This window comes from Perognathus longimembris, chromosome 19 (genome assembly GCF_023159225.1).
Source record: "Perognathus longimembris pacificus isolate PPM17 chromosome 19, ASM2315922v1, whole genome shotgun sequence".
Lineage (NCBI taxonomy): Eukaryota > Metazoa > Chordata > Mammalia > Rodentia > Heteromyidae > Perognathus > Perognathus longimembris.
In genome coordinates this window covers 190,234-203,277 of record NC_063179.1, presented here as the reverse complement: position 1 = coordinate 203,277, position 13,044 = coordinate 190,234, and the positions used below count along the sequence as shown (strand labels likewise).

At 49.9% G+C, this 13,044-nt stretch overlaps 1 protein-coding gene across 1 annotated transcript in view; it reads right to left on the bottom strand.

The window, feature by feature from the left end:
* Positions 1-11,812, bottom strand: part of Ahrr (aryl hydrocarbon receptor repressor) — a 53,314-nt gene extending 41,502 nt beyond the window's left edge. The window contains exons 1-2 of the mRNA XM_048368580.1: positions 11,751-11,812; positions 5,539-5,720 (exon numbers count right to left, since the gene is read on the bottom strand). Of these exons, the coding sequence (XP_048224537.1) occupies positions 5,539-5,720; positions 11,751-11,812 (244 nt within the window). The remainder of the gene's footprint in view (positions 1-5,538; positions 5,721-11,750) is intronic.
* Positions 11,813-13,044: the final 1,232 nt, after the last annotated feature.

Sequence of the window (13,044 nt, the reverse complement as noted above, 5' to 3'; positions counted from 1 at the left end):
GTCAGGTGCCCGTGGCATACCAGCACAAGGACAAAGAAGTGAGTTGTCTTTAGCTGTGAACAGAGCCTTCCCACCCGTACAGCTTCAACTTAGCCTGAGCTGTTGTTCAAGCACCAACATGTCCTCAAGATTTCCCAAGGGTCCCCATGGCAGATGGCTGTCAACATGACAACAGTGCCCATTGTAAAATAGTGCTCTGTAGAGAGCAAATCCAGAAGCTCAATTCTGCCCTGGCCCTGCAGGTGTGGGCAACATCAGCGAGATTGACACGCTTGGAACAGTGCCTCTTCCTCTTCTGACCCAGTCCCTGGAAAAGTACGTCTCAGAGGCAAACTGACCCAGCACTGTTGAGTCACCAGTGACCAGCCAGCAGCCCTGGGCTGTAAACACCAGGATGAGAGGTGTCTGAGGAGGAGTCCTAGCTTGAGGTGAAGCACAGTGAATGAAAGCCAGATAGTTTTGTGTGTCAGTGAATATTTGAAAGTGAAAATGAGCATTCAGGGCGAGCATTGTGACATGGTATTAAGTTCAGTGTAGTAGGAGCACTTGATGCTGGAACTGGGAGAATCAGAAAGACATAGGCAGAGGGGTGGCATGACTACCTAGTGAATCTTTATTGAGTGTCTGGCCACTGCCCCTGAGCTCCTTTTATTCAAGGCTAACACTCTACCACTTAAGCCATAGCTCTTCTTTCAGATTGTTGGTGGATTTTAGAGATAAGAACATCATGAATTTTCTTGCCTGGGCTGGCTCCAAACCACCATCCTCAGATTGCAGCTTCTTACCACTGGGCAGCACCCTGTGCCATGGCATAGTCCCCAGTGTCACACACACACACACACACACAGACACATACACAGAACCTTCAACATGGTGTCCTCCCCTACACACAGTGTCTTCACCATGGTGTCATACACACATATACATCAGCTTCATCATAGCATCACACACACACACACACACACACACACACACACACACACACCACATCATCTTCACTTCACCATGGCATCTTCCCTCACCTCCACATCACCTTCACCATGGTGTCCTCTCCCCCTCCCCACATCACCTTTACCATGATATCCTCCACACACACACAGCACCTTCACCAGGGCATCCTCCACACACACATACACACACACACACACACACAGCACCTTCACCAGGGCATCCTACACACACACATACACACACAGCACCTTCACCAGGGCATCCTACACACAAACACACACACACACACACACAGACACAGCACCTTCACCAGGGCATCCTACACACACACACACACACAGACACACAGCACCTTCACCAGGGCATCCTCCACACACACACACACACACACACACACACAGCACCTTCACCAGGGCATCCTCCACACACACACACAGCACCTTCACCAGGGCATCCTACACACACACACACACACACACACACACACAGCACCTTCACCAGGGCATCCTACACACACACACACACACACAGCACCTTCACCAGGGCATCCTCCACACACACACACACACACAGCACCTTCACCAAGGCATCCTACACACACACACACACACACACAGCACCTTCACCAGGGCATCCTACACACACACACACACACACACACAGCACCTTCACCAGGGCATCCTACACACACACACACACACACACAGCACCTTCACCAGGGCATCCTCCACACACACACACACACACACAGACACACAGCACCTTCACCAGGGCATCCTCCACACACACACACACACACACACACACACACACAGCACCTTCACCAGGGCATCCTACACACACACACACACAGCACCTTCACCAGGGCATCCTACACACACACACACACACACACACAGCACCTTCACCAGGGCATCCTACACACACACACACACACACACACAGCACCTTCACCAGGGCATCCTCCACACACACACACACACACACAGCACCTTCACCAGGGCATCCTACACACACACACACACACACACACAGCACCTTCACCAGGGCATCCTACACACACACACACACACACACAGCACCTTCACCAGGGCATCCTACACACACACACACACACACACAGACACACAGCACCTTCACCAGGGCATCCTCCACACACACACACACACACACACACACAGCACCTTCACCAGGGCATCCTACACACACACACACAGCACCTTCACCAGGGCATCCTACACACACACACACACACACACACACACACACAGCACCTTCACCAGGGCATCCTCCACACACACACACACACACACACAGCACCTTCACCAGGGCATCCTACACACACACACAGACACACAGCACCTTCACCAGGCCATCCTCCACACACACACACACACACACAGCACCTTCACCAGGGCATCCTCCACACACACATACACACACACACACACACAGCACCTTCACCAGGGCATCCTACACACACACACACACACACACACACACAGCACCTTCACCAGGGCATCCTACACACACACACACACACACACAGCACCTTCACCAGGGCATCCTACACACACACACACACACACACACAGCACCTTCACCAGGGCATCCTACACACACACACACACACACACACACACAGCACCTTCACCAGGGCATCCTCCACACACGCACACACACACACACAGCACCTTCACCAGGGCATCCTACACACACACACACACACACACACAGCACCTTCACCAGGGCATCCTACACACACACACACACACACACACACACAGCACCTTCACCAGGGCATCCTCCACACACACACACACACACACAGCACCTTCACCAGGGCATCCTACACACACACACACACACACACACACAGCACCTTCACCAGGGCATCCTACACACACACACACACACACACAGCACCTTCACCAGGGCATCCTACACACACACACACACACACACAGCACCTTCACCAGGGCATCCTACACACACGCACACACACAGCACCTTCACTAGGGCATCCTACACACACACACACACACACACAGACACACAGCACCTTCACCAGGGCATCCTCCACACACACACACAGCACCTTCACCAGGGCATCCTACACACACGCACACACACACACAGCACCTTCACCAGGGCATCCTCCACACACACACACACACACACACACACACAGCACCTTCACCAGGGCATCCTCCACACACACACACAGCACCTTCACCAGGGCATCCTACACACACACACACACACACACACACACACACAGCACCTTCACCAGGGCATCCTACACACACACACACACACACACACACACAGCACCTTCACCAGGGCATCCTACACACACACACACACACACACACACACAGCACCTTCACCAGGGCATCCTACACACACACACACACACACACAGCACCTTCACCAGGGCATCCTACACACACACACACACACACACACACAGCACCTTCACCAGGGCATCCTCCACACACGCACACACACACACACAGACACACAGCACCTTCACCAGGGCATCCTCCACACACACACACAGCACCTTCACCAGGGCATCCTCCACACACGCACACACACACACAGCACCTTCACCAGGGCATCCTCCACACACACACACACACACACACACACAGCACCTTCACCAGGGCATCCTCCACACACACACACAGCACCTTCACCAGGGCATCCTACACACACGCACACACACACACACAGCACCTTCACCAGGGCATCCTCCACACACACACACACACACACAGACACACAGCACCTTCACCAGGGCATCCTCCACACACACACACACACAGCACCTTCACCAGGGCATCCTCCACACACACACACACACACACACACAGCACCTTCACCAGGGCATCCTCCACACACACACACACACACAGCACCTTCACCAGGGCATCCTACACACACACACAACACAGCGTCATCACCCCCCACACACTGTACCTTCACCATAGCATCTTCTCTACCCACCGACGTCTTTCACCAGAGTGTCTTCCACCCAACAAGCATCCTTGTCCCTGGTATTTTTCCAGTCTAGCACCATCTTTGTCTATAGACAAACTCTTTTTTTGTGTGTGTCCAGTCCTGGGCCTTGAACTCAGGGCCTGAGTACTGTCCCTGGCTTCCTTTTGCTCAAGGTTAGCACTCTGCCACTTGAGCCACAGCGCCACTTCTGGCCGTTTTCTATATATGTAGTGCTGGGGAATCGAACCCAGGGCTTCATGTATACGAGGCAAGCGCTCTTGCCACTAGGCCATATCCCCAGCCCCTATGGACAAACTCTTAATGCTTGTTTCACTTAGCTGGCACACAGTGAAGGAATGGACCTCACTCTTGCTTCAACAAAGAAGATTCTACTACTCTGTCTCCAAAATTTCCAGAGGCCATCAGAGAGTCAAGGTCCAGCCAAACTGTAACAATCTAAGGAACATGAGGACAAGACCACACAGGCCACAAACTATGGGCATGGGTAAGAAGAATACAGGTATAATGCTAAATGCAAGTCAGTGTGATATGTGTGCACACAGAAACAGGGGTCTACCTCTCCAGGAAAGTTGGGAGCAACACAGAGAAGGTGGGGAGAGGGTCCCATGGTGAAGGTACCTATGTCCCTAACACTTCACAGGCACATGCCTCCGCTATTCTTTTACAACTATCTCCTCCCCTTGGTCCTTCAGAGGCACCTTCATCCCAATCCTTCACACTGGAAAGGCATTGGCCTTTCAATCCCTTTCCCCATAACAACAGCGCCAGCAAGAGGGGACCGGCACAAACTCTGCTGTCCTTAAGAGCTCCAGCCAGAGCCAAGAATGGCCAGTGTAGTGCAGAAGACCCCTTCACTCAGGGTGGAAGCTCCTGGATTCTCAATAGATGGAGAGACAAGCAACAACTGCTGCCCAGGGTGAGGGCAGCCCCTGGGGAGGCACTCACGTCCACACCCCAGCTGCCAGAGCACACAGGGCTGGCCCTGACCACAGCAGCCCCGCACAGCAAAGCAAGGGGCACAGGCAGATAGTCACAGGCACTCAGCCTGGCCATGGCTCATGCGATCCTCCATGATATAGAAACCCTTTTTCCCTGGAGACCCAGGTTATGGGGAGCCTTTTGAGAAAGTGAACTGGCAGAGCCAGCCATAGCCCCTTAGCCACAGCTACCCTGGATCCAGGTTCTCAGCAAACCCAGACCCATTCTAGCATCCAAGCCCTCACCTTAGTGTAGGGCCAAATGAAACCAACTTCCTGTCAGGGGTCAAGTCATGTAGATGAAGCCTGACTGACCCAGTTAGCAAGGGAGGATATGTACTTAGTACAGTATATCATACACACCTCACCCTCTGACCAAAGCTGAACCAGATGAGAGCTCTCTACACACTTCCTACAATGGTGAACCCAGGTGAGAGTCTTTGCATGCTTCCTGACCACACCCAAACCCAAGTGAGAGCCTCTATGCATTTCTTGACCACAGCTGAACCCAGGTGATTATCTCTGGACATACACAGGTAAGACCCACTTGCACTCCAGGGACAAACATGAGCATAAGTCCTACCTTGGAAGAAGCTCTTCACCCTGAGGTAACTGACACTGAGGCGCAGGACAGAAAGCTTGTCCAGCTTTGAGATGATGTCAGGTGGAAAGGGCAGCAGGCTGGCCAGGTGGTCCAGCTCTGCATTGAGACGATCTCGGTGCCTTTTGGAAGGGTTGGACTTCTCAGCACCCATGGCAGGCCTCCTGTAGAGAAAAGATCTAAGTCATATGGATTTCTCCATCAGGACACACTGGCCCCATGGGCTGGGACCTTGTCCCCGGAGGTTACCTTACAGGAGCATTCAAGTGGCTATAAGACAGAAAGTATTAATAAGAATTAAAACTTCCCTATTCCCAAAGTTGTACACTTTAGAACCAGAAAAGCACAGTGATTAACTACACTTAGGAAACAGTGATGCACACAATAAAGTACACCTCAGAACTGACAACACATCAATAAAGTATACCTCAGAACTGACAATGCATTGATAAAGTACTCCTCGAAACTAACAACAAGTGCACCAATAAAGCACGCTTCAGAACTGACAACACATTGATAAATTATGCCTCAGAACTGACAACGCATCTATAAAGTACACCCCAGAACAGACAAAGCATCAATAAAGTACACCTCAGAACTGACAATGCATCAATAAAATACACCTCAGGAGACAACGCATTGATAAAGTACACCTCAGAACAGACAAAGCATCAATAAAGTACACCTCAGAACTGACAACTCATCACTAAAGTATGCATCAGAACTGACAGTGAACGCACTGATAAGGCATGCCTTGGAACAGACAATGCATCAGTAAAGTGCACCTCAGAACTGATAGTACACAATGTTGATAAACTAGGTTGCAGAACTAGCAATACACAATGATAAAACTACATACACCTTGCAGCACACAATGTTAAACTAAACTTATTCATTAGCCTAATACGGTCAAACCCTGATGAGATTGGCAGAATGTCATAATAAGGTGGTAAATTCTTTGTGGCTGAAACTAGAAAGATTGGCCATCTGAGTCCTGGAGGCATGTGATCCTGCTTCCCAGCTTTCCTAGTAATGTCAGATGAAGATGGTTTCTTAGGAGCACAGTTCTTTGACTCAGAAATCACCTAAGTAGGTATTTACTCAAGAGGAATAGGAGCACCTGTCCATACAAAGACTTGCTCCCAGATATCCAAACTGAGAACAAACAGTATATCTCACAAAGGAGCCAAATTCCTCAGTCACAGGAAATAGTGTTTGCCTGAGGACAGAGGAGGAAACTTTTCAAGTGTCAGAAATGTCTGAAATATCAACTCTGGCAATTGTTTCACAGGTGAAAAATCATGGGCCTGTGTATTTCAGTTATACTCCAATTAAGGAAAAAATGAAAAACCCAGAGCAGGGGATCCCACTGCTCTGACTCTGTCATGAGCTAAAGACGTTGCTGGTAAGGACTCAATGAAACCTGAGGTTGAAAAGCAGAACATCAAAGTGTTTGGGAGGAAGTTGTGAATTCTGAACACCAAGGACACTGATAGACATGGGGTCTGGGATAGATTCTGCCCCATGTTCTGGGGGCTGTTGGAAGCAAGGTGGAGCTAAGGGGCCATCACTCCTGTGCAGCCTCTTCTGCCTTCCATGCAGCACACACAGATGCCAATCCACCACCCTCAAGAGGAGAGTGTGGGCACAGAGGCCCACAGCCCTCTGCCCATGAGGTTATAGTAGGGAAGGGAATGGGCAGAGCTAGCCAGGAAGGAACTTGGCTCTGGGGGCTGCAGGTGGGCAAAAAGGCCCTTCCAGAGTTTAGGGACAACCAGGCTTGGATGAGACAGCCCAGGCTGACCAGGTGGTTCAGCTTTGCTTTGATGTCTGCACACATGCTAGGCCAGGATCAATGCATGAAACCTTTAGTGATGGCTATGGTTGGATGTGATTTGAGTGTGTCCTCCAGGGCTGGTGGAGGAATGGAGTCCACAATGGTGTCGTGAGACAGTAACATTGTTACCAGCTCTGGTCTGGTGGCAGGGATCTGTGTGGTCTGCTGTCCTCATAAGGGAGTAACATAGTCTCCTTAGTACTGTAGTAATATAGTTAGTAATATAGGCCCAGTTAGTACCCCAGACAGTGAGTTGTAAAAGAGCAAGGCTGGCCTCCTGGCTTCCTGCCTCCTGTGCGAATGACCCTCTCCACGACTCACACATTGCTGCCATTCACCATGACATGATGCAGATTAGTTCCCTCACCAGAACCAGCACTGTGCGGTTTAGACTTCCAGGGTCAAAATGTAAGCTGAGCAAACTACTTTCCTTATAATAGTACTGTGCTTTGGTGTTTTGTCATATTAAAGAAAATGGAAGCCACTCACACCTATAATCCTAGCAACTCAGGAGGCTGAGATCTGAGGATCGCGGTTCAAAGCCAGCTTGGGTAGGTAGGAAAGTCCGTGAGACTCTTATCTCCAATTAGCCACCAGAACACCAAAAGTGGTGCTGTGACTCAAGCAGCAGAGCACTGGCCTTGAGCTGAAGAGCTCAGGAACAGCATGCAGGCCCAGCGTTCAAGCCCCATGACCAAAAAGAAAGAAAGAAAACAGACAAATACAGTGACAGTTTAAGTCATGTTACTGTCTTTCATTGCCCAAATTAACATTTTAAACTTCAAACCAGGGAGGAAAAACTGAGCATTCAATAAAAGTGTTGAAACAACTGTCAGACATGGTAGAGAGAGGACTGGAATGAGATTGAGTCTAACCTACACTCTACATCAGGAAGGCTGCCCAGTGCTCAGAAGTTTTAAATCAGAAACAGTCATATGATACATGCTTGTAATCCCAGAACTTGGAGGCTAGGAGAACTATAAAGTCAAGGTCAGCTGGGCTACCTGGCAAGGTCCTGTCTCAAGAAAAATGAAAGTGTTTAATGGGCTGGGGTAACTCAGTGGTGGAGTGTTTGCCAAGCATGCCTGAATCCATGGGTTTTGTGTCCAACACTATGAAAGAAACAGAATATGTTAGAAGCCAGGCACCTATGCCTCATGTCTATAATCCTTGCTACTTGGGAGGCTGAGATCTGGCAAGTAGCTGTCTAAGGCTAGCCCAGGAAGAAAATTCTGTGAGATTCCATTTCAAAAATAACCATCAAGGAGCTGGGAATGTGGCTTAGAGGTAGAGTGCTTGCCTAGCATGCATGAAACCCTGGGTTTGATTCCTCAGCATCACATAAATAGAAAAAGCTGGAAGTGGCGCTGTGGCTCAAGAGGTACAGTGCTAGCCTTGAGCAAAAAAAAAAAAAAAAAAAAAGCCAGGGACAGTGTTCAGGCCCTGTGTCCAAGCCCCAGGACTGGCAAGAAAAGAAAAAAGAAAAGAAAAGAAATAACCATCAAGAAGCTGAGCTAGATGTGTGGCTCCAGTGATAGAGTGCCAGCTATGAGCAAATAATCCCAGTAATAGACAAGGCATTGAGTTCAAACCAAATCAGAGAAACAAGTAGGCTTGGAATGTGGCTTAGTGGTAGCTTGCCTAGCATGTATGAAGCATGCTAGGGTTCGACTGGGTTCAACTCCTAAGTGTCACGTACACAGAAAAAGCCAGAAGTGGTGCAGTGCTAGCCTTGAGCAAAAGAAGCTTAGGCACAGTGCCCAAGCCCCAGGACTCACACACAAAAAAAGTATTAGAAAATGCAATAACAAATTCTCCTACTTGTAATCATGATGCAAAATTATTATTAGCCACAAAGGAAAAGACCCATAAATTTAACTTAATAAAAGTTGAAATTTTCCACATAGCAAAGAACATCACAAATAAAAATCAAACTGGGGAAAAGTATTTGAGGTTCTCCTTTAGTGCTAGAGTCTTTAGTACTGAAAATGCTCCTGCACAACAGAAATTGCCCTACAGAAAAATGAACAATTGTCTGAGAATTCATAGAAAGGGAAATGCAAATGGACCTTCACTTACAGTAGCAGAGTTAAATTAAAATCTTGAAGTCTAGAAAACACCACGTGCCAGGCAGGGAATGGAGGAAGAAATGTAAAGTACTAGGCAACTTGGTGGTGTTCAGAATTACAAGTGCCCCTGAGAGTAACTCTGCTCCTAGGCATTCAGCCTCCGACAAACAAGCTTTAAGACTGAGTTTGAACTTAACCTTCCATGAAAACTTTTACCCTATGTCTGTCTCCGCAAACTGGCAGAAGACAACAGCATTAGCCACCGTGTCACTCATGTCCCCAAGTCCCCAAGACAGGCAGAAGGGTCAGGCTACTGCTGAGTGTGCTGTGGCTCTAACAAGGGTCCCGGTAGGCAGTCAGGTCCTGTGCTGACCCAGGCTGGAGAGCACACACCCCAGCTACAGCCAGAGAAGCAGGGAACAGGCAGAGGAGCCTCAGCCTCCTAGGCATGTGGCTGTGTGCACACACCCAGAAAAGCACACAGCATGCACACAGAAAAGGATGAAGTACACATAATGTGCCCCTTTTGCTAGTCATTCACAGGTCCTCTCAGAACCAATTCACAGGGCACCAGAAATGAGACACTGCAGGGCAGAGAAACTGGTTATAGCTATACCTTCTGAGACATTAGCTAGGCAAACATCCATAAATAAAAAGAAAATTTCTTAGCCTAAAAAAACTTAACAGCCTCAGGTCTTTGAACTGGAATAAAAATACAATTAAGCGAGAGAAAAAATGCAGGTCTTATTCTTCTACAGTGCCAAGACTACTGGACATAAGCCAAGTGGCAAAGTTATTTTCTCTCCTTGTTAAAGGTGATAGGTTCATTACCTAAACAGACCTCTGCCACAGAGGATCAGATCGTCACACTTGGCACCCAGGGGCACATCGCGCTGTCCCCAGGACACTGCGCCCTGTGGTTAGCCCACTGTGAGTCTTTATCCCTAGCCCCATATCCAGCCCACCACCAGCTCCTTGCCTGCAGCCCTGACCCTCACCTATCCCCTCCCCCAGCCTGAGACACCCTCCCTTCCACACAACTACCGAAGGTCAAACACCCCCAAAGTCCCGGGCAACCTCAGCGTCATGCTCTCAGTGCCCCTGGAATCTATACAGCTGTACACATCTACCCAGCTGCATCACACACACACCTATCTCTCACAGCATTACACACAGAATTGTGAACAGCTATTTCACACATATAGCTGTATTACATACAGCTGTATTGCTACAGTTTTATCACTTAGCATCACACACAGCTGCATCACACAGCTGCATCACACAGCTGCATCACACAGCTGCATCTCACACAGCTGCATCTCACAGCTGCATCATGTACAGCTATAGCACACACAGCTGTGTTGCACACAGCTATATCACAGAGCGGCATGCACAGCTATTTTACATGAAGCAATATCACACACAGCTGCTTCACACACAGATCATCACACATACCTATTTCACAGTATTGCACACAGCTTCATCACACACAGCTGTCACACATCGCTGTACCATACACACAGTATTACACATCTAGAATACTCACCCCATGCACGCCCATGCATACACACATGCACACATGCATACACACATGCACACATACACACACACACACACACACACACACACATCAGTCCCAAGCTAGCAGACACTGGCAGAGGACTCTATATGAGGAGGGGGACTGGCAGCTGTGGGTCTCCTGATGAAGCTGTCCTCTGACTGTGTAAAATCCCATTAACGTGAGAAGAAGGAAACGGAGAGAGAAAGGGCGCCCCCTATCCTGATCATCCTGAGACTTACAAAGTCGATCCCAGGGCAAGCTGAGGGGCCGTAGGCGGTGACTCGCACAACCATGGGACAGCACCCTAAGCCCTGGCTCCCTATCACCGTGCTTCAGAGACCTTGGGTGAGGAGGATGAGTCCCCAGCCCCTCCTGTGTGAGGTGTGTCTCCAAGACCTGTCACCCTGAACAGGGTTTCCTCTACTTAGGGCGCGCGCGCACACACACAAGCACGCACAGTGGTATGTCTCCCACCCAACTGGCTTCCAGCCAGTGAGGCCTCTTCAGCCCCAGCCTGTCCTTTGTGTCCAAGCTGCCTAAGCCAAGTGTGTTCACTAAAGAAAGCTTGTGAGCGGTCACCACTGCACCAACTCCAGAGGCCACAGAGAGGTCAGTGCCAGAAGACTCCCCAGAAGCCTCTCCTCTACTACTTTGTCCCTAAAACATGCTCCCTTCTGTGAGAGCACAGCACCTCCCTCTGTCCTCGGGATGCCCCGGGGTGCTTTACCGCTTCTGAACAGGCTTTCTCCTCTTCCTGCCAGCATAGGTACACTCTCCCGGGGGGATCATCCTCATCCGCCCTAAAACAAGAAAGAGGGCCTTGGTCACATGATGGGACCTCATGAACTTTCTGAGTGCTCGCCACAGTGTCCCAAGTGCAAGAAAGTAGCTCCCTCCCAACCCTGGGGGTCCCCACACCCAGGCAGGTCAGCCCTGGAGTCAGAGGGTACCCCTAGAACATGACCCAGAACAAGACACTGACTCATGAGAACCACTCACACCACCAGCACTGAGCAAAACATCCTGCTGGCACCTGGAGCAGAGCACACATGCCTGGGGCCCAGAAAGCCATCAGAGTCACATCAGGCACCCCAGCACCATCTGTGCTGTGGAGGCTTCCTCAGCATCCTCATTGGCCTGCGCTGCCACCACAAGCGTCTCCCCACTGTGTAAGACCTTCCTCCCAGCTCTGGGCACTGTGCTCCTAGGGTGGCCACCAACTCACATCATAGGAACCCAGTCACAGGGTCCTTGTGGAACTGGCACACAGCTGGCAGAGGTCCCTGAGAGAACCCAGGATCCATGCCCCGAGTCTGGTAGTCTATCCTCCCCATGTTGGACAGGGACATTCTTATCACAGAACCTTGACATTTCCAGCTGTGAGGATATCTGAGCTTCACAACCTTCTTACAGATCTGCACAGCAAACACCAGTCTGGAGCCACCAGTCTTGAGAAGTCAATGGGATCCTTCACCTGCTTTTAGGCAGCTACACACTCAATTTTTACCTAAGTGTACGATGGACCCACTTTGGATATAAATACATGGGAAGCTGGGTGCCAACAGCTCACACCTGTAATCCTAACTCCTCAGAAGGCTGAGATCCCAGGATCATGGTTTGAAGCCAGCCTAGGCAGAATAGTCCCCATGAGTCTCTTATCTCCAATTAATCATTCAAAAACCAGAAGTAGGGGCTGGGGATATAGCCTAGTGGCAAGAGTGCCTGCCTCGGATACACGAGGCCCTAGGTTCGATTCCCCAGCACCACATATACAGAAAACGGCCAGAAGCCGCGCTGTGGCTCAAGTGGCAGAGTGCTAGCCTTGAGCGGGAAGAAGCCAGGGACAGTGCTCAGGCCCTGAGTCCAAGCCCCAGCACTGGCCAAAAAAAAAAAAAAAAAACCACCAGCAAAAAGTAGGATTGGAAATTTGTTTCACAGGTTAGAGTGTCAGCCAAACAAGAAAGCCAAGCAGTACAGCAAAAGGCCCTGAGCTTGAACCCTGCTACTGCCAAATGTAGTGG